Genomic DNA, 23184 nt, shown 5'->3' on the forward strand with positions numbered 1-23184 from the left:
GCCTCAATTTCCTGTTCTTAGCTGAGGAGCGGTACAAAATGTGGTCAATCAAGTGGTTATTTGAATTATTGTTGCCTTCCTATGAGCTCAAACCAGCCTTGCCATTTCCTCTGACCTCTGACATCAACAAGTCATTTTCACCCAGAGAATTGCCGCTAACGGGTACCAACAAACAACTTACATTCAAAGAGTCACTTAAATCATCTTTCTTCCCCATTCTAACGGTCAGTTTAAACTCTCTGTCACCATGTCTACTTGTCTGAATGTACTGAGCTGCTGCCATGTGATTGTCGGATTAGACATTTGGATTAATGAGGACATAAACAGATATGTAATGTGGCGACTATTAGAGAAATATCAATTAATGGAATTTCCCGCTGGTCTAGTAAAGTTTTAAGGACCATATTATAATGTTTTATTATTCAGGTGTTGGAAAGGAAGTTGCCATAATAATCAAGCCAACTGTTCAGTTTCACTTCCTAGTATTAGATACCAAAAGATATGTTGAAAATGCATGTTCATTTTTATAAACAGCAGTCACAGATTACTTCTGATTGAACGTGTTAATGAGGCTTGGTGTATGTTGCTCCCATTGTGATTTACAGTAAATATTGTAGGTCACTGGTGTATTCACTCAGAGTCCTCTGGGTGGTGTGTGTGATGTCTAAATGTTCGTATTTGCTTATGTCACAATGATCTCCATGGTGTCGCGGGGAGAAAGAGAGGGAGTGAGAAAGTGAACACAACTATACAAAAAACCCCAGCATCACATAACTAAAATTTTAAATGAATTACATTGCTTTTTTGCAATTTTCTCTGTCTTATTTGATTTATATCAGTGCTAACTCAACCAGAAAGCAGTAATTACAGATAACACACATATTATCAGGTTGTGCCAGGAACTATTATCTTATGCACTAAAGAAAATGATTTGCAGCCATAAAACCAAGATTGTCTTGATTCTGTTGCTTGTGTGCCTGGATCTGCTGAGATTTGTTCAAGCTTGTGGTATGGAAAACTACAAGTATTTCCTATAGTTACCAGTGTCTGGCAGACCTTTTTTGTTCCTAGCCTTTTAGCAGAATGCAAACACCAAGTCAGTAAATAAAAAGAAACCGCACCCTCCACAGGGCAAAACCTCTGTATAAGGGTTTGATTTACCCTTTCACTTTACGCCTGGACTGCTTTTAACTTTTAACCTTGACTCTTCAACAGGAAGTAAATATTTCCATAGATATGGTGTAATTGCGCCTCTGCTGAATAATGCAAATGTTAAAGAAATGAAGGAATACCAGCTGCGTCACAGGAAAATTGTATTTTTATTTAAAATTCTAAGTCATACAGTACATGCCATTGCAAGTTAGAGATATTTTTTTTTAGTTATTGTGCAATTTCTTTCAAACGTTCTTTTTTTTTTATAGCTTTTTAAAAGTAGTTTGGTCATTTTTTTAAAATCTTCAAAAAGTGCACAGCCAAACACGAAAGTTAAGTATGATTAAAATACAGTTATTCTGTCATGGAAAAAAACTGTAAGTTGTACAAAGTTATTCATGTGGGACAGAGTGTAAATGTTTAAGAACACCAGTGTAGCTGCCAGGTTAAACAAGGAAAAAAAATCAGTAGCCAAAGTATTAGGCTGAGTAGGGTTCAGTTCAGCTCTCAGTGCTAATCATATCAGTAGAATTTCAAAGGGCTTTAAAACTAAAAAAAACAATTAATATGAATATTTGTTAATAAACAAAATAATAAAATAAAGCACCTGTGCAAAGTATGCTTCTAAATTTGTATAGACAAAAAATAATTTGTCACCTAAATAATCAATCAATCCCAGAGAAGATCATCGTGTTTCTAATTCTAAGTGCAAAGTGACTGATTCTAATATTTTAATGGTGTTCAAAAAGGTCACAGAGCAGAATCATTTCTTTGCAGTTCATTGAAGCATATTACTTCTAATGAGGCAGCATAGGAGGTTAATATCTAGAGAATATAGATGATACAGGTGATACATATAGGTGACTGGCTGCTACAGTATGTTGGTGAACCGGTATGGCCTATATTATATCAATATTATATTAACCCATATATCACTAAGTCACATATTTTGTATATCAATAAAAAAATCAATATTGACATTGGCCCCCAAAATCCATTTTCAGTCAGGCACTTCCTTTCGACCCACAATTGTAGCACTTGCAGATAAAAAGCTGAGTTTTTTTTGTGTCGCTTGGACTCAGTTTGCGCAGGAAGGCACTCGAGCAAATCAGTGTTTGGGTCATGAAAAAGAAACTGCAACATCATGTCTCCTCATAATCATTTAGCTACGGATTCCTTTGCTACATATACCACTGGGTTTATATCAACTCTAAGAATTGCCATGCATTGCTCTGTGATCATGTTAACAAGCTGAGTGGATGCAGTTTGTTTTGAAATGTTAAGGAGTCGAATAAAAAGGTGAAAAATTAACAGATGACTCTGTCTTAAAAATACTGACTTTGGAATATTAGTTGATACATGTGAGTTAATGAATAAAAGAAAGCTTTACTGGTATTTTAGCATGCAGATAGGACACTTAAAGCATGCTGATGTATAGGTGAATAACGTAAGCGATCAAATCCAAAACACATCTGCCATATGTGAAGAACGGGAAATCAGTCACTGCAATCCATACAAAACGGAATCTTCACACTTTCAAAGTCATGAGGACATGTAAAAGTTGTTCATGTTACAACTGTATTTTCCACTAAATGGGTAAAAACGGCAGTAATTGAATTTAAACAGTTAGGGTCCAAAGTTTTGAATTCCTTGCTATACCCTAAAATATCAGGCAGAGCAGAATAAAAGCACAGGTAACGAGGGTTAGGGTCGACTCGTAACTTCCAGAAGTTATTACCTCCACAGAAAATCTTGTTGAACACACCAATCTTCACCAGCCTGAAGAAAATGAAACGTATTAAAAAATCTGATAGTATTTTATAATACAGAGCGCAGCTAAGAGAGCAATAACTCTAGAATTAGAATTGGTATGCCAATGTATTTTATCTGAAATGACAATGTTATTATATTAATCTAGATATAATTAGTAGTAGACTCATTAGAATTAGGGGTAATAATTCAAGCTTTTACAGGGAAGAAGAAATAATTATACTGTATATAATTTTAGGTACTGCATGAATGATAGTGGTAAACCCACAAATGATAATTATTTACCTATAAGTACTTAGCAGTAGATAAACTAGAATTAGAGCTAAAAAGTCAAGTTTTTACAGGAAAGAAGAAATAATTATAATTTTAAGTAGTCTATTATGTCCAGGTATTTTCTTTTTCTCTGAGTTTAACCATCCTGTACTGTAAATATGCTGTACTTTTTGCATTTTTTTCTGGATTATATTCAATTTTCCATTTATATTACCTATAAAAGTACCTTTCCCACTTAGAAGAAAAAACTAAAAGTTGCAAATACTGCAGGCCACACAGGTGGCCCATGTGATCTTTTAACAATAGAGTAATCGGGCTGGTGTTTACTTTTCCTTGGAGTCCAACCTAGAAACAAAATTTCATTCCTATCACACTAGTATCAATCCAACACCAATACTAGCTTCGGTATTATATCTAACAGTATTTGGATTGATCCGCCCACTTATACTCTGAGGCACACCAATGCAATTCACAATGTCAATATAAAAAGTAGAGCATAAATATAGAATAAAATTTGGATCTTTTTTTGTTCACTAAAATAGATGGAAATAATACACTACTTAAAATGATTGATTTCTATCTCATTTCCTGTAAAATACCCAGATGTTGTGCACTACTTAAATTACAAATGCAGTACTTAAGAACATTTTTCTGCTTTCCTGTAAAAAAAAAAGAGTTGAATTATTACCCTCTTATTCAAGTTTGTCTACATGTAAATTCCATTTAAGTCTATTACACCCTTGATCGTGGACTGTATTATAAAGTGCTACCAATATTTTGATATATGGACAAATGTTCATTTTTAGAAGGTGTAACGTAGACTCTGATTTTTGTTGTTTACTGCCTGATAATAAATAGATGTCCCTTATTAAATTAGTTGTATTTCTTCCTCACTTATATATTAGTTTACAACCATCAAACTTAGAATTAAAGTTGCTTTTTGTTTGGCTCCAGTTGTCCATTGACGTCTCCATTCTCTTCACTTAAATCATGCACATCTTTGGTGCACTTGATTCTCAGCAGGACATTGGACAGCACGTCCTGATAGAGACTCAAGCAGATCCACCCGGGCAGGTAGAGCAGGGTGATAAGTCCCATGAAGTTGTGAGGATAGTGGGAGTAATCCCACGAGCAAGCGTTAAACTGCCTCAGGACCAGACCCCACGAGAATTCCCACGTGTAGATGAAGCAGATGTAGATGGGGAGTCGTCGCCAGGACCCCCAGCCCAGGCTGAAGTGCAGGTAAAGGTAGAGCTTCTCCACCACGAAGCTGCAGCTTCCGTACATCAGGAAAGACCACAGGGACGTGTGACCGCTGAGGGTCCTGTCAGACTTCTCCACCAGGTTGAACAGAGAGGTGAAAAGGACCTCGTCCAGAAAGCCGTGCATCCCGAAGAATAAGAAGCGCGCAAAGCCGGGAAGACCGTGCGGGGGTCTGCCTTCCAGCTGGAGGTCAGCGGAGAATGATGGGCGATACTGTAGATGTGACAGCTCTCTGTGAAACACCTGAGAGAAGTAGAGAGCCAGGATGTAATGCACTACCAGCTGAGTCCCAGAAACCACCCTCACTTGCTCGGCCAAAGTGTTAATGTTCCCGATCAGAATCTGCAGCCCGATGTAGATGGACGGGTAGAAAACAAGATGAAACACCACAGGCCGACCTAGGAAGCACCTCTTCTGTGAGTAGATCTTTTCCAGCGCAAAATGGGTCAGCGAATGCATGATGCAAAGATACGGAGAGGAAAAGCCCATCAGCTTAGGGTCCCGTGAGTGCAAAAGCCCCTGTAAGGATGACAGCAGGACATCCAGAGTCACGCCGTGCATCCCGTAGAAGTAAAGCCGCATCCATCGCGGCAGTCCTCGCGGCGGCTCCGTCGCGTCCCCGGTGTCTGAGCCCGGTTCTTGCTGCTGGCGGAGCTTTCGTGCCGGTTTGAGGCCACCGTCCTGCTCTCCCGAACACACGCGAGCACCGTCGCGCCACCGACCGGCCATGATCACTCTGTGCGGAGAGCTCCAGCTGTCCCCTTCCTGTGCATTGTTTTCTTTTATGTTGTGCTGCAGACGCGCAGTGAGCGAGCTGCGACTAAAAGCATCTCCTGCAAGAGTACGGGATGCTGCGTTCACGTGCTCCCCAGAAGAAACAGTTTTCTGAGTACACTTTGACAGGGTTTTAGTTTTCCTACGTACCATAAATGTGCTGTTTACGCTTACTTTTTCTCATCAAGACGCCCTTTCCGCGGGCTGTACTTGAGGTTTAACTAATTTGTTTAGCGGATTTCCTTCCCGATAAGGCATTTGCAAATTCAACTTTGAAACTGAATTGTTTATACATGTTAATTACCCGCCAGTCTTCTCCTTTCCTTTGTGGGCACAGTGATATTTTTCAGCATAGTACATAAACGACAGCTGAATTACAGACCAGAATGAAGCCAGTGGTGGGATGTATGTCCTCGATGTGTGTTCTTTCTGTTGTTACAGCACGAATAAAACATGTACCCACTTATGAAAATATGTCACAGTAGGCCTACATTTTAAAAGGAATGCATTGGTTGCTTTAATTTACAAACTGTTTAAAAGAGATGTGAAAAAATGTACAGGTGTACATTCACATTCACTACAATGCAACACTGAAAATGTCATGAAGAACCCACATTTTCCAATATTTTGCAAGGAAAATAGGAAACGATTCCAGACATTTATTAAAACAGGTACAAACATACATAGAAATACAGTCTATAAGGCAAAAAACAAATAAATTTAAAAAACCCGAACAAAACAAAAGCGGATTTTGTACAATTCTAATGAGCTTTAAAGTCACCATGACCACGTTTATTCTTCAACATACCCTGAACTCTCATAGGCAAGGTTCCTTGTAATTTAAGATGCCCCCATTTGTTATGTTTAGGCCTCCCACTTCTTATTTTTGTTTTCCACTTGTTTCAGTTTCCTCATTTTTTTAAAGGCCAAAATACAAACAATGCCAAGAAATCAGAATCAGAATACTTTATTGATCCCTAGGGGAAATTTTTTTTCTGTTACAGTGCTCCATTATAAACAAACATTAACAAAGACAGACAATACCCTAACTAAGAATAACACAATATATACAGGCATATATATACATAAAAGTCACTTATTAATAAATAGCTGAAAAAGAACATGTGCAAGAAAAAGAACATGTGCAAGAAATGGCAGATTTGCAGCTTCTTGTTGGTTCAAAAATACTAATTTACGTCTGTAAAATGTGTCACTTTTCAAGGTTTATCTAAAAAAAAATGTAATAAATTACATGTTTCTGTGACAGACAGCTAAGTCCTTTATGTCTAGATAAAACACTGTCTCATCGCTTGACTTTGTTGCTTAATAGCTGATCAATTCACACATCAGTGTTTAGAGCCTTATAAAAGAAGTGTCCAGACACAAACTTTGAAAGACCATTAGGCCAGGGGTAGGAAACGTTAGTCCTCGAGAGCCGGTGTCCTGCAGGTTTTAGATCTCACCCTGGGTCACCACACCTGAATCAAATGATTAGTTCATTACCAGGCCTCTGGAGAACTTCAAGACATGTTGAGGAGCTAATTTAGCCATTTAAATCAGCTGTGTTGGATCAAGGACACATCTAAAACCTGCAGAACACCGGCTCTCGAGGCCTGGAGTTCCCTACCCCTGCCATTAGACTGTTGCTCAAGATCACTTTTAGAGAAATGAGGGGTGATCCAAGACTTTTGCACAACACTCCATTTGAACAATAATAGAATAAAATATGAAACCAACTGTATGCAACAAAAACGCTACAACCCACAGTCATGCTAGAAATTATAAATATGATGATCACGCAGTTTGATGCGCAGCCACTGATGTCAGTGAAGAAACACAGTGCTGATTTTGCACATTTCCAATAGCAGCTGAACGCAACACGAGCTGATAGAGAAGGCAGCATGGCTGCAGACGTGGTTAGTAATTGAGCTCACGTCCCCCTGCGACGTCCTGACGCTGTATAATTACGACTCATTAATGATAATTACAGCCGATTACTCTGCTGTTATGCTAGGCTAACTAAACTCATTTGTAAAAGCCACACAGTAAAGCAGTGTATTGAGGGATTGAGGGATAACCTTAATCCTAAATCACGTGTTCAAATTTGTTTTATGTATTTATTTATTCTTACATTAGAGTAAGAAAACAAAACAAAAATGCAGTCATTAGATTCAGTCTGCATGCAGACTAACCATGATGTTTCTCTACTTCCTCTTGAGGTTTCCTTCACTGTTACTGCTGCACTGTCGTGATCTTTAATCGATAAAAAGATGGGTTAAAAACGTCTTTCTCAGTCGTTCAGAGGAATAGATTAAATCGAATTATCACCCACTACTCCAGCAACAGTTAGACTCACGACATAGCAAACGTGATAGTGACCACAATGATTTTATAACTGAACTTAGTGGAAATATGAGCAATAGGCTACGTGATAACCAGTAGACACAAAAATATACGCTCTCAGCCTGCACTATGCTGTCGAAATGCCCACAGCCTTTGCAAGAGCTTCGCGCACAGTGAGAAAGCATTTTAGGCTTTCAACTTTTCGATCAGGAAGTGAAACTTGAGTTTATGAGTCGCATTTAACCACGCTGTACAGGCCAGACGCAGACTGCACTAATTCTACATGTAGCCAGCACCCACGACTGGTCTATATGCTGGCCAAAATTACATTTGATGACATTTTTTTAATGCAGGAAAAGATCCTTGGGTGATTTAAAAATGGTGTGATCACATAGTGTGTCCAGCAGAGAGGCTTCAATTCTCAGAGACTTGTATAAAATGTTAGCGAGACAACTTTAAATCGCAATCCCTTGCAAAGCCTTCAGTGTTGTACAATGCATTATTTTGGTCTTATGGTCATATACAATGCAATAATGTGCTCGGTGTCCCTGTATGACCACACGGGGGCACTGCTGAGCATGTTACTGTGGAGCTCATGTTCACTAAAGAGAACTGAGTGCATTTTCATCGCAGGCTTTGATGTGAATCCAGGCGGTGTGGGTGACACGGTGCAACAATTGTTGACGCAACTACAAAAAGTCTCTCGTGAAAGATGCCGCGGCTCGCTTATCTCTTCTCGAGATGTGTGTTTTCATTTGAGCCCTGACTGTTTCTGCCTGGGTTGCTTTACTCAGAGGACGTCTGTGTGTGTTTGTGTGTGTGTGCGCCTGCTGAGACAGAATGAATATGCCACTGTTTATATTCCACCTATTTCAGCAGTCATGGTTTCACAGACAGAAAAAAAAAAAAAAAAAAAAAAGATTCAGCGCAAGTTGTTTGTGCTGAGTGATTTCTGGGAGTGTCGGCATGCATCTGTAGGTTGCACTTCTGGGAAAGAAGTGTATCTGTTTATGGGCCTTATTGAGTAACTCTTTTCTGTATAATATCACAATAAAACAATATCCTGTAAATGCTACTATGGTATCAAAATATCACAACACTCGGTTTATCAAGATATCACATATTTGCCAAAGTGCTGTTTATGCATGTGTGTGTGTGTATTTGTGCGCACGCACCCGCACAGGAAATAGAGATATCAGTGGTCTTTTTGGGGCACGGAGATAACGGCGCTCCTCTGCTGGCTTAGTATTATCTCAGTCACAGAATAGTGACAGCAGATTTAGAGGCGAGAAAGCAGAACACATTTCAAATAGTCTGGGTCAAATATATATGCCAGCAGAGCGATATCACTCCCTCTATTACATACCTCACTCCATTACCTCTTCTTTAACAGTAACACACCCTCCTAACTTTATGTGTAGAATGGGAGCCGCCAGCTTTCAGACCATTCTTCTATGGAGCTAGCTCTCAGTTTGGATTCAGGAGACAGACACCCTCTCTACTTTTAAGATTAGGCTTAAATCTTTCCTTTTTAATAAAGCATACAGTCAGGGCTGGATCAGGTGACTTCAAACCCTCCTTAGTTATGCTGCAATAGGTCTAGGCTGCTGGACCTATTGCAGCCTAGACCTGCAATAGGTCTAGGCTGCAGTGGAATGATGCTCTTGGTTTTTCGTCTACACTCACCTTTTTTTCCATTCACTATTTGCTTACACAACACTCTGCATTTAATCATTAGTTATTAGTATTAACCTCCTAAGACCCGAACTCTTCCACGGTATGCATTTTTAATTTCTCGTTGATATTTGGGCATATTGGGGCCCAAGAACGTCAAAACAAAGAATTACCAGATTTTTTTTTTACCTTATTTTTGTTTTTAAGAAAAATAAGAGCCACATATGAGGATATTCGTTTAAATATTTGATATAACAGTAGCAGTATAATGTCCTCGTAAGTGGATATCAGGCCCTTGTAAAGCAAAATTGAGTATTATGGTCTAAATAACCCAAAATGTGATGTCCACATATGTGGATGCCAGGTCCTAGGAGGTTCACCGCTTGTGCTCCTTCTGGTGCTTGATACTTCTCGAGCTTCTCTTGTTCCTTCTTTCACGTTGCTATCACTTGCTATAGCTACATCTATCACTATACGGCCGTCTTCCACATAGCAAAATTGGTATGGCCTGGATCTGGCCCACACAATGTGCTTACAGATGGCCCACATACCGCAAAGAATGACGGCCCTTTGGTGGCCCAGATCTGATGATGTGGCCCACACATGGGCCAGCACAAGGCCAGTTGCAGACACACTGCTGGCCCTGTGCTGGCCCAGAACAGTTTCAGCTCTGGCCCAGAACAGTTTCAGCTCTGGCCCCAGATGTCAGCCTAATGTGTACCTTAATCAAGCCATGTAATAACAACATGCGATGGAACATGATAGTGCAAAAGTAACATGATGAAACTCTGTTTAGACACTGAATGGACTGATTCTCATATAGCACTTTTCTACTCTCCCGGATTACTCAGAGTGCTCTATACAACATGCCACATTTATACACTTTCTCTAAATTGAGCGCTTCTTAACTACAGCCACACACATTCTTACTCTTGACATGTAGACTGGAGGAGCCATGGATCGAACCACTAACCTGATTAGTAGGTGCCCTGCTCTACCTCCTGAGCTACAGCCATCCACCGGCAAAGGTGAGTAAACCATCACTAGGTTTTGGATAAAGTGCACACTCACAAACCTGTCAAACCTGCATTTGAAAGGTTGGCTACCATAGCAGTATAGTATTGCAACATGGCATTTGGATCTTCTAACTAAAATAGGAAAATAGGAACATAGACAGTGCCATCTATTCCAGGCCTGGCCCATATCTGGATGACATACCACTTACCATGCCAGAAGTCAGCCAGCAGTGCCGGCTTGATACCAGATCTGGGCCAGACCAGCTTGCTATGCGGGCTTCCTCTGCTCGTCCACCACTTATCTGAAGTCCACAGGATCTTAGCTTGGTCATTCTCCATCACCCTAGTCGGTGTTTCCCATTTTGACCTCAGGACTTCCAGGTCATACTCGGCACAGATTTTTCTCTTACCTATTATCTGCTGGATTGTCATTCAATCCAGCTTTGTCCAGCCACTGGTAAGATTGCTTGACATCAGCCACTTCTTCTATCTGCTGGTGGTACATACCGTGTAGGGCCTTGTCCTTCCATGATGGCGCCTCTTCTTGCTCTTCATCCTTCTCAGGTTATATTTATATGGGGAAACCTCAACCCTTTCCCAGGCCAGCCAATGAATGTAATATCTCCAGCATGCCCTGGCTCTATGCTAGGGCCTCCTCACAGTAGGACATACTCAGCTGGAACACTTTAACCAATAGGCAACACCTTTAGCCGTTTCCTTTCAATGTAGAGGACTAGCTGCTCAACTCTGGACCGCTCCATAATTACTGAACTCCTCACCCTATGGCTAGGGAGAGCCCAATCACCTTTTGGAGGAAGTTAATTATAATTTACCAGCCCTGGGCATCAATTAAAATTCTAACAATTAGATTAAATGCCTAGCACAGGGGTGCCCAATCCCGGTCCTCGAGAGCTACCGTCCTGCAGCTTTTAGATGCATCCTTGTTCCCACACACCTGAATCAAATGAATGGCTTGTTATCAGGCCTTTGCCAAACATGATGGCATGCTGAAGAGATAAAACCATTTGATTCAGCTGTGTTGGAGTAGGGATGCATCTAAAAGCTGCAGGATAGTAGCTCTCGAGGACCGGGATTGGGCACCCCTGGCCTAGCAAGTCCAGTACAGACTAGTGACAGCAACAACGATTAGTCGGCTAGTCAGCTAGTCATGCACATCCTGACAGACAGAATAAGTAGAAAGAGTGCAGTGCGCCTTCAGTGCATGAAGAAAATTAGAGATATTTATTGATTAAATAGGCACTTGCATTGATCTCTGCTCTGAATCTTGATGCTACATTTAACTAACTTGGTAGGTGCAGCTCAGTAACAGATTGCTGTATAAACTTAGCGACTATGTAAAAAAAGAAAAGAAAAGAAAAAAAGACTCAAAATCCATTCTGATTTACACTAGTTTTTAACAAGTCTTGGCTTTTGACAGACTGAAAAGTTTTTTATTCAGTAGACTTTGTGTTTGCAGGCAGTATATTACAAATATACGGACCATTCTTTAATTAACAAGGTTATATATAAGCCAAAGGCTCAGCATGATACTGTATTATATTGTAAACCTCAGTGCGAAAGATCCTGGTAATAGAAATCAAACTGAAAATGATTTTCTTCATATCATTTCTGGATTTTCGAATATTATTCTGTGTAGTGAAGCTTCCATTTGATCTCATCTGAGTCCACAAAAGAGATAGAAAACGCCAGCACTGCCTCCTATATTGGATTTCTTTGTATTTCTCCATGCTCTCACTCATATTTTACAGTTTAATTTCATTTATCGGAGAACACAGAAAAGCAAATATTTGTTCTATCATGAGAAGAAAAAAAATAGATGAAAGTTCATTACTAATCCAGATAAAAAATGTTTTTGTGGGGTTGTAAATGATCTCAGGGTGTTTGCAAAATTATTTTGAGTAATCCTCATTTATTACAGCTCCAGCACATTTGACGTTTCACAATGCCTTGGTTATTATAATCATGCACATAAACTATTCAGTGCCATACTTCACTGAGGAGTCAAACAATAAAGCTGGCTTCTTTCCCTCATGAGCAGTTGTCATTTAAAATCAGTCCAGCAAAACAAATTCCTGCAGATTTATGAGACTTAAAAGAAGTGAGTGAAATGCCTTTGATCTGGATGCTTCATGCAACCATTACCACACTTCAGCCTGTCCTTCAGTGACCTATCAGCGTGTCCGTGTTTAAAACTCTGTAGACCTTGAGCTTATGTCCTACAGTCTGTCAGTCTTGTCTCTTTTGTAAATGTGGTGCATTTTAATGCTTTTTCAGGAGAATCCTAGTAAGATAATAATAATTAAATAAAAAGGAAGACAGAGGAAATGATGTAGAAAGTATAATGAATATGATTATAAAAGGGTGTGTCAGCACAAAACATAAATATAGCCTGTCATGCTGACTCTAGAATCTGACACAAGTTGTGTGGTTTTTTGCCTGTTTAATGAAACATATTCCAGTTATAGATGTATGATGGACACGGACATAATGTGTAGGCTCTCAGCTTTCATTTGAGGGTATCCATATTTAAATTAGATGAAGGGTTTAGGAATTTCAGATCCTTAACATGTGCCATCCTCTTTTAAAAGGGACCAAAAATAATTGGACAATTAACTCAAAGGCTATATTATGAGCAGGTATGGGTAATTCCTTTGTTATGTCATTAATCAATTAAGCAGATTAAAGGCCTGGAGTTGATCTGAGGTGTGGTGCTTGCATTTGGAAGATTTTGCTGTGAACAGACAACATGCGGCTAAAGAATGAAACAAGCCATCCTTCAGCTGCAAAAACAGAAAACTCAAATCTGAGAAGTTGCTACAATATTACGAGTGGCAAAATCTACAGCTTGGTACATCGTGAGAAAGAAAGCAAGCACTGGTGAATTCAGCAATGCAAAAGACCTGGACGTCCACAAAAGAAAACAGTGGCGGGTGATCACAGAATCATTTCCATGGTGAAGAGAAAGCCTTCCACAAAAGCCAACCAAATAAAAAACCAGAGGTAGGCGTATTGATATCCAAGTCTACCAAGACTGAAAATAAATACAGAGGGTTCACTGAAAGTTGTAAACCATTCATAAGCCTCAAGAATAGAAAGGCTAGATTGGACTTAGCTAAAAAAAACATCTACATATGCCAGCAGAGTTCTGGAAAAACATTCTTTGGACAGACGAACACAAGATCAACCTCTATCAGAATGATGGCAAGAAGAAAGTATGGAGAAGGCGTGAAACATCTCATGATCCATAGCAACCGCATCATCTGTAAAACAGGGTGGAGGCAGTGTGATGGTTTGGGTGTGCATGGCTGCCGGTGACGCTGGGACACTAGTGTTTGCTGATGATGTGACACAGGACAGAAGCAGCCAGATGAATTCTGAGGTGTTCAGAGACATACTCAAATCCAGCTAAATGCAGTCAAATTGATTGGGCGGTGTTCCATAATACAGATGCACAACGACCCAAAACGTTTAGTCAAAACAACCCAGGACTTTAGTAAAGCAAAGACGAGGAATATTCTTGAATGGCCAAGTCAGTCACTTAATCTTAACAGAACTGAGCAATTCACTTGTTAAAGAGTAAACCTTGGACAAAAATGCCCACAAAAAACAGCAACTGAAAGCTGCTGCAGTAAAGGCCTGGCAGAGCATTAAAAAAGAAGGAAGCGCAGAATCTGGGGCTGTCCATAAGTTCAAGACTTCAGGCTGTCATTGCCAGCAAAGGGTTTTCAACCAAGTATTAGAAATTAACATTTTATTTTCAGTTGTGCAAAACACTTTGAGTGCTCGGAGTAGAAAAGTGCCACAGAACCAGTCTATTTATCACTGATTTAATTAACTTTTGAGCCCCTGAAATGAAGGAATTGTGTTAAAAACAATTTATTTCCTCATAGTTTTATGCAATCTTTTTGTTCAGACCACTGAATTAAACTGAAAGTCTGTGCTTCAAATACGTCTGAGTTGTTTGATTTAAAATTCATTGTGGTAATGTACAGAACCACAAACAGAAAAAGCTGTCCCTGTCCCAATTTAAGGGCCCTAACTGCATCTTAATTTCAGAATGCATTTCCTCTCTCTTAATGCCACATGAGATCCTTCGCTCTGCTGCTGTTTTCCATCACACCTTACCTTTTAAAGTGCATATTTATTGTGGATTTAGTGACTGTTATGTGTAATGTACATTTATAACTTAACTTTGACTTGACTTGACTTGACTTTACTAATGTTCAGAGATTTCAAGTATTTAAATGACACACAAGCAACAACATGCATGCATGTCATGAACAATAACTTGTCTATTATTGTAACCAATATAATACCAAAATGCAGCACCACCAATGCAATACCTGTACATATATATGTATATATCCCTATCCTCTTTGTGCTGCTTCAAAATATTGTCTCTTTGGAATTACACACTAGATGGCAGCAGTGCGACACAGACTCCCATGGCTTGGGTGGGCCCCTCTGACACCAAAATGTTTTTCTTTTAAACCCCCCCCCCCCAAAAAAAAAAAAAAAAAAACAACAACCCCAAAACAAAACATGATGTTCACCCTCCTGGGCACGTATGGCTCAAATAATGGCCAAACGCTCACCGCACTGTGCTGGCTGGAATCATTCTGCTCCTGCTGTCATCGTACAGGACGTCACTCCATTTGAGGCACACAATCCAAATACGTTTAGTCCATCACAGGACATTTCTAGCACACTCGCTTCACATGAAAAAGGCGCTTGTAAATGAACAAAATGGACACACCAGGTGTTTGATAGCCTCTCTTCAATTGGGCAGAAAAAAAAAAACATTTTCTCGTCCCGTTAAGTTCGTTACAGGTTGTGAATGGCTGTAAGATGAAACTGCGCTACGCCTGATTGATGTGACGCTTGACCCCATCTCCTACCCACACCTCCGCCTCTGTCCCACAGGAAATGAATGCGAATCTCCAGTCATGCACTTAAAATGAGAACCTGAAAATGTAATTTCAGAACCCATTTCCTCCAATTTGAGCTGTTATTGAATGGACTGCTGGCCCTATGTTCTCATATTGTCTCACATGGTCAGGTTGGGTATAGTGATGTGTTTGTGTATCTAGCCTGCACATGCATGTGCATTTTTCCTTTTATACTTTTCTCATCTCGAGATTTCAAAAGCAGGCCTGTGCCTGTCGCTTAAATGTGGAAATCTGCATGAGTACATGGGAATTAGTAGTGCTCCTTACGGAGTTGGGAGAAGGGGGAGAAAGGAGGTGATAAAGATCATCTAACTGATTGGAGGTTTGCACCGTTCCCGAATGTCGTGGCAGCTTTTGTTTGCAGTTTCTTCCTCATTTGAAATTCTGTGCAACCCTGAGACCCTCCGGGCCTCACCTGGTCACACAGCAACATAACAACCTGACTCACCCTGTGTCACCTTGCTTTATACCTCTCTGCTCTTGCTGCATCTGCCTCTGAATGCTCGCTCCTCTCCTCTGCTTTTGATATTCTAATTCATTTGTGACTGACTCACACTCGCCCAACTGGTATTCACTGATTGCTTCTCCTCCGCTACAATTTTATGAACCACATCTTCTCCAAGGACGATGGGCAATATTATTTAAATATTCATTTAACACTTGCTACATAATTCTATTGTTGGAGACTTTCAGCTTTCCTCACCTTCTCTTCCAAGCTTCCTTTATTTTTGCCTTCTCTTCTCTTCTCTTCTCTTCTCTTCTCTTCTCTTCTCTTCTCTTCTCTTCTCTTCTCTTCTCTTCTCTTCTCTTCTCTTCTCTTCTCTTCTCTTCTCTTCTCTTCTGAGTAACTCCCAGTAGATTTCCTAGTATAATTAATCTGTGCTTCCTAACCATCATCACACATCTCATTTTCCTGCTCACCCTCTCCTCCTCTCTCTGCCCCGCCTCTCCCCCTGCTGTAACCTTAGTGACCCCTCCTTTACCCTTGTCTTAAATAGCCTCCCTCCACCCTTTTCCACCCTTAACCTCATCCTAACCTTTGTTTTCCTTTTTTTGTTACCTGTGCATAGCTTTTGCATTTCACATTGCTCTTTTCTTCTTTCATGTTTGTTAGACTGATATTCTACTGACTGTGGCAGTGCTTGTTACCTCTTCTCCTCATCAGGATTTTTCTTCCCTTGCTGTCATAGACAGAGTGCAAACAAGTGCTCCTCGCTGTCAGGATAACACTGTAAATTGTGGCTCTCTACTTACATTATATATATTTTTCATGTCTTTCTATTCGTCAAAGAAGTAAAGAAAAGACAAAGAAAGATGTAAAAGCAGCACTGCTACAAGGTAAATCTTTTTAGTTAGGCAAAAGCTGATAAAGATGAGACATCAGCAGGACGAATCGCACAACTGTGACAATCCTGATCCTGTTATGTCCACATTTGTAGGTTTTAGGCTAATTACCCACCACTTCATTAGCTGCACCTTCATAGTACTAGTTTGGATCCCTTTTGGGCTTCAGAGCTGTTTTAATTCCTCTTGTCCCCTTACCCTCAACCAGTTGTGGCAGATGGTTTCGCCTCCCTCCTGGTTTGCCAGAGGTTTCTTCCTGTTAAAAGGGAGTTTTTCCTTTCCACTGTTACCAAAATGGTTAATATAACTGTTGTTTTTTCCTGTTTTCTTTGTATGATTGTAGGGTCTTTGCCTTAAAATAAAAACAAACAAAATTGAATTGAATGCATTCTTCTTAGCACAGATTCCATAAAGCAATGGAAACATTACACAGAGATTTTGTTCCATATACTGACATGACAGCATCATGCAGTTGCAACAGATTTGCCGGCTGTACATCGATGAGGCAAATCTGCCACATCCCAAAGGTGCTCTACTGAGTTGAGATCTGTTAAGCTTTGGAAAGATTTACTCAGAGATTTAGGAAATTCGGAGTGTGCTTTTCTTCTTTTTACAACTTCCTACGATAACTACTGTAGCTTGCTAACACATACAAAGTGTGGTCAAAAATTTCTGGGCTTTTACAAATACAAAAACTTTACCTTATTCATATCATATTTGTGCTCCCTGACCCATTTCTACTCATATGGGGGCAACTATTTTCTCTTCCAGTGTGCACAGCTTTCAGAGTATAAAGCTGTTATCACTGTCATTGTGAGCTTGCCGATATTAGCATTTAGCTTAGAGCTCTACTGTGACAATATACTGAATTTGCAGTGTGTGATTTGAAAAACATGAACATACGTCTGTGTCTTTGTGTTAGCCCTGCGATAGACTGGTGATCTGTGTGGGGTTTACCCCACCTCTCGCTCCATGAAAGCTGGGATAAGCTCCAGCCATGCACGACCCTGAATTGGATTTAACGAAATGGTTGGATGGATGAAACACAAACACTTCTTTCTTTACAAGCATTATAGTCTAAGATTCTCTTTTGTCAACCCGACTGCTGCATGTTCTTCGTCTCCCATTTTTTTCTTTTTTTGGGTGACATTTCAAAAGTCCCTTCAAAAACTCGCTCAGCACTCATAGTAACATTTTCAACCTTGAGTGCTTTGCTTTGAAATCAATAAACATGTTATGGCCTATGTGAAGTGGGTTGTTTCCCCCCCTCTTCCTCTGTCTTTCTCTCTTGTGTCTCATGGTGCTGGTGGTTCAGGTCCAGCTGACTCCACTCAGCCATCAGCTCAGCAGAGAGGGGGCACGGCTGATGTCAGTGGACCATTGTTTTTGCCAGAGTTTAAGCTGCCCACTCCTTTCTGTGGAAAGGAGCGCTTGCTTGTTTGGCTCACTCCTTCTGTTGACCTGCAGACCAGGTTTTGCATATGCGTGTGTATGTGTGTGTATGTGTGTGTTTTTCCTACAGCCACACTTATGTAAGCTGTTTTAAAATGTTGATAAACCTCTTGCTTCTTTGTCTCGTTTTCTTTCCAAAACACTGCAGTTGTTTTCCCCCTCATCCCAGTTGAATCTTTTACAAAGACTTGTGACTTTGCCGTAACCCTTATGTATTATTGCAGATTCAGTTTGACCTGGTTTGACATTTGACAGCAGCAAAAATAGTCTAAATTTCTTTTCTTTTAGTCTGAAACTTTAATACTTTTCTTATAGTGACCCAAAAAAGCCCACAAAAATCAAAATATTTTAAGGTTTTAAACAGTTGTACATGCTGTTCTGGGTCAAATTTGATTCACAAGTATTGCAGTGGATTTTAGATGCACCAGCATCAGTCAATTCAAAGGAAATTGTGTTTTTAAGGAAATGTCTTTGTGCATTTTCTATGAGAAAGTGGTGGCAGGATTCAAGGGGACCTTGATTCAATCACAAAAACTGTCTGTGCTTCAACCACATTTGCTCAGGTTCCTACAGATGTGGTCGCCTGATGGGATCTGGAGGATCATGGTAAATGGCCAGTATTTGTATTTGTATTTGTATCATGCAATGAGCATGATACAAATACAAAGCTTAGAAGTGATCATATGTGGTGCACATAAGGAACAGATGCCATACAGAGTATCTGGAGTGGTTTTCCTCCAAGTACTCCAGCTTCCTCCTGCAATATAGGGTCATAGGGTTAAATATGAAAGACAGAAACAGCCTCTCTAAAGTTCAGTATGCACCTTTCATAGCATAGCAACAGCAACCTCTCATACTTCGTCTCAATGCTAACTTAAAAATGTAAACATCATTTCTTATTGCCCAAACTCTATTTCAGACTTTGACTTCTCCTCGGTGACACTGCTCGGTGACATTCGTCTATCCTGGCCTGAAAGGAGACGCTACCGGTAGACTGCAGCATCTGAGCCAGCCAGACTCCATCTGTCTCTCTCATCATGGTCACCTAAATGCACAGTAATAGCAGGTTTTGTAATAAGGCAGATCGCGCTAACATAATATGCACTGTTAGTTGATTATTTACCTGCCGCATTAACGGGAGAGGACGTGCAAACGTTACCGCTGCTGCTGGGTTGAGATTCACGAGTCCGGAGCGGAATTAAAAACACGACATTCATTTAAGGTCATCGCGTGTTTTGTGAGCAAATGCTTTTGCATATTCGTAAATGAAATATCCACTTTGCAAGTATTGCAAGTTGCCCTGTTGTCATCCGTTCTCGTAAAGTATAATCAAACTTTTGAGCGTTTGAGCTGCTTACGCGCCGTGTTTCCTGCCAGGTAAATGACGCTCCGCAACGTGGTGACGTCATTCGGGGCAACTGGAATCGATAAGGGAATCGTTTGCAAAAATGGCAAACAATTCCAAGGAATTGAAACAGTGGGAACCGGTTCTCAACAAGAACCGGTTTTCGATACCCATCCCTTCTGTTATATTGTTGGCAGAGGCTAAGCTAAAGGATAAGTAACATCATACACACAAACAAGAGTAGCCCACATTACCTACTCTTACGCATATTTTTCACACTGCTATATCTCTTTTTTCCTACCTGCTCTTTGCATATCTGTTGACTCACTCTGACAGGCCCAGGCTCTTCCAGCAGTCACTAGGCCCAGGATCCTACTGCTCCACCAGGCCCAGGCTCTTCCAGCAGTCACTAGGCCCAGGATCCTACTGCTCCACCAGGCCCAGGATCCTCCAGCAGCCACCAGGCCCAGGCTCTTCCAGCAGCCACTAGGCCCAGGATCCTACTGCTCCACCAGGCCCAGGATCCTCCAGCAGCCACTGGGCCCAGGATCCTCTAGCAAGGCACCAACAAGTAAATCAACAGTGACAAGACGGTGAACGGAGCGAGCAAGACAACAAGCTCAATGGGGCCTAAGAGAACACCGAGCGCCGATGAAATTGAGGACATCAAAAAGTCATTGGACTTTCTAACTGAGGAAACATCGGCTATCAAGCTACAACAGAAATATATCCTAGACTTAGTCGAGGAAATAAGGTCGCTACGTAACCAGAATGCAGAGAAGGAGAAACGGATCGTCTATCTGGAGAGCAGGGTCGCGGACCTGGAGCAATATACCAGAATGAACGACGTGATCATCACAGGGCTGTACATAAAACCCCGGTCATATGCTCGGGCTGTGACTGCTGGCAGTAAAGAGGAGCAAGGAGATCTGGATGGGAGCTCTGCGGAGCAACAAGTAGCTGGTTTCTTGCAGTCGAAAGGGATCGACCTGGACTGTAATAACATCGAGGCATGCCACCCCTTGCCCAGGAGAAATGCTAGTGATAAACCAGCTATCATCATAAGATTTGTAAACAGGAAACACAAGAATGCACTGCTGAAGCAGGGGAGGAAACTAAAAGGATCGAACATCTACATGAATGACCATCTAACCAAATCCAATGCTGACATAGCGAAGAAAGCACGATACCTAAAGAAACTGGGTAAAATTCAGAACACCTGGACTGCAAACTGTAAAATATTTATAAAGCTCAACGGTACACCGGAGGAAGCCAAGGTGCTGGTCATCAAATGCATCCAGGATCTGGAAAAATATTAACAGGTCACTTGACTACAAAGGCAAGGGGCGGGACAAACAATCTACAGTCATCAAAGCAGGTAATAGAAGACAACAACGGAAGCTAAAGCGTAACGTATTCAAGGATGAAACAATCAATTAATTCATTATCTGGGAATTATACATTGCTACCACAAAGGATTGCTAATCAGGAGATAAATTCACCAGTAAACATGGAATACAAAACACACTTCACAGAGCAGGACATTGATCCAGAACTGAACTTTTTTAACATCAAAAATACCTGCTACTATCATACTGAAGAACAATTCAACAAAACTGTCAAGGTCGACGGCAAAATATCTATAATCCACTTTAATAGTAGAAGTTTATATGCAAATTTTCACAAAATAAGGGAATATTTAAGCAAATTTACACATCCATTCAGTGTGATTGCAGTATCTGAAACATGGATTAATAAACAGAAAGGAGAGGACTTTGTAATAGATGGATATGAATTAAATCTTACAAATAGAAAGAATAAGAATGGCGGTGGTGTGGCCTTGTTTGTGGATAAAAATTTAAAATACAAGGTGGTAGAAAAAATGACGATGGCAGTAGATAATATATTAGAGTGTGTAACAATAGAAATTAGTATGGGAAAAGAGAAAAATGTCATTGTAAGCTGTATATATAGAACACCAGGTTCTAATATTGAAATTTTTAAGGAGTGGGTAGATAAAACATTCATTAGGACAAATCAAAAAGTCATGTTCATTTGTGGGGATTTTAACATAGATCTACTAAATCCAAACAAGCAGAGAGCGACAGAGGAATTTATTAATACAATGTATAGCTTGGGACTTTTTCCAGTGATCACTAAGCCCAGCAGGATTACAGCACAGTCGGCAACCCTAATAGACAATATATTTACTAATGAAATAGAAAATAGAACCATAAGTGGTCTCCTAATTAATGACATCAGTGATCATCTACCTGTTTTTATAGTGTATAACAGCAATTACAGGAAGGTTAAACAGCAAAACACAATAAAATACAAACGAGTGAGAACAGAAGAGTCAATAAACGCATTCAAAAGTGATTTACTCAAGCAAGAATGGGAGATGCTGTATAAGGAAAAAAATATTGATAAAGCTTATGAGATTTTTTTAGGAAAATTTAAACTGTTATATAATAGTCATTGCCCAGTAAAGAAATATAGTAAAAAACAAAAATATGCAGAGTGCCCATGGATTACAAAAGGATTGCAAAATGCATGTAAGAAGAAAAATACCTTATACAGAGAATTTATAATGAACAGAAGTACAGAAGCTGAAAATAAATACAAGAAATATAAAAATAAATTAACGAGTATTTTAAGGTCATGTAAAAAGGAATACTATGAAAAATTACTGATTATGAATAAAAATAATATTAAAGGGATCTGGAAAACATTAAATACCATCATCAAAAAGGGCTCGGGGCAGGCAGACTATCCTTCGTATTTTGCAAATAATGATAGAAATATTACTAATATGAGCGATGTGGTAAATGATTTCAACAAATTCTTTGTAAGTGTTGGGCCAGACTTGGCTGAAACAATTCCTGATATAACAGATTCTGTAGAGAAAGAAACTAGACTCATTGACCGCAATCCTCATTCAATGTTCTTAAAGGTGGTGGAAGAAATGGAAATCATTGATATTGTTGGGAAATCACAAACAAAAAACTCTACAGACTCTGACGACATTGATATGGAAATCGTTAAGAGAGTGATAGAGGGCATTTCCAAACCCTTAACACACATTTGCAATTTGTCCTTACAAACTGGTACATTCCCAAAACAAATGAAAACAGCTAAAGTAACACCACTGTTTAAAAATGGTGACAGACACCAATTCACAAATTATAGGCCTGTCTCTCTACTTTCTCAATTTTCAAAAATACTGGAAAAAGTCTTTAGTAATAGACTTGACAAATTTATAGATAAACACAAAATAATAATGGATAGTCAGTATGGTTTCAGATCAAATAGATCAACATCATTGGCATTAATGGAACTGATCGAAAATATCACCAACAATATAGATAAAAGACAATGTATAGTTAGTGTATTCATTGACCTAAAAAAAGCTTTTGACACAATTAATCATGACATATTACTTGATAAACTGGAGTACTACGGCATTAGAGGAGTGGTGTTAGAATGGGTAAAGAGTTATTTGAGAGACAGGCAGCAATTTGTGAAAATTGGGGAATATCAATCAGAGTGTATGGACATTGTTTGTGGAGTTCCGCAGGGGTCAGTATTGGGACCAAAGCTGTTTATCCTCTATATCAATGATATATGCAGAACATCAGATATACTACAGTTTATTCTATTTGCAGATGATACAAATATTTTTTGTACTGGAGAGAACTTACAGCAGCTTTTGGAAATTGTCACACAAGAAATGATTAAACTGAAAACATGGTTTGATAGAAATAAGCTATCATTAAATTTGGAAAAAACTACATTTATGTTATTCGGA

The 23184-nt window shown here is 39.8% G+C and overlaps 1 protein-coding gene across 1 annotated transcript; it reads right to left on the reverse strand.

The window, feature by feature from the left end:
* Positions 1 to 1300: 1300 nt before the first annotated feature.
* On the reverse strand, positions 1301 to 5385 carry tmem229a (transmembrane protein 229A; the record flags this gene model as incomplete). The annotated part of the gene is made up of 1 exon (XM_082511170.1): positions 1301 to 5385. One exon carries the CDS (start codon positions 5383 to 5385, stop codon positions 4123 to 4125), a length of 1263 nt encoding a protein of 420 aa, XP_082367296.1. The 3' UTR covers positions 1301 to 4122.
* Positions 5386 to 23184: the final 17799 nt, after the last annotated feature.

The sequence above is a fragment of the Aulonocara stuartgranti genome (genome assembly GCF_965226115.1).
Source record: "Aulonocara stuartgranti genome assembly, chromosome: 17".
NCBI classification, from domain to species: Eukaryota; Metazoa; Chordata; class Actinopteri; order Cichliformes; family Cichlidae; genus Aulonocara; species Aulonocara stuartgranti.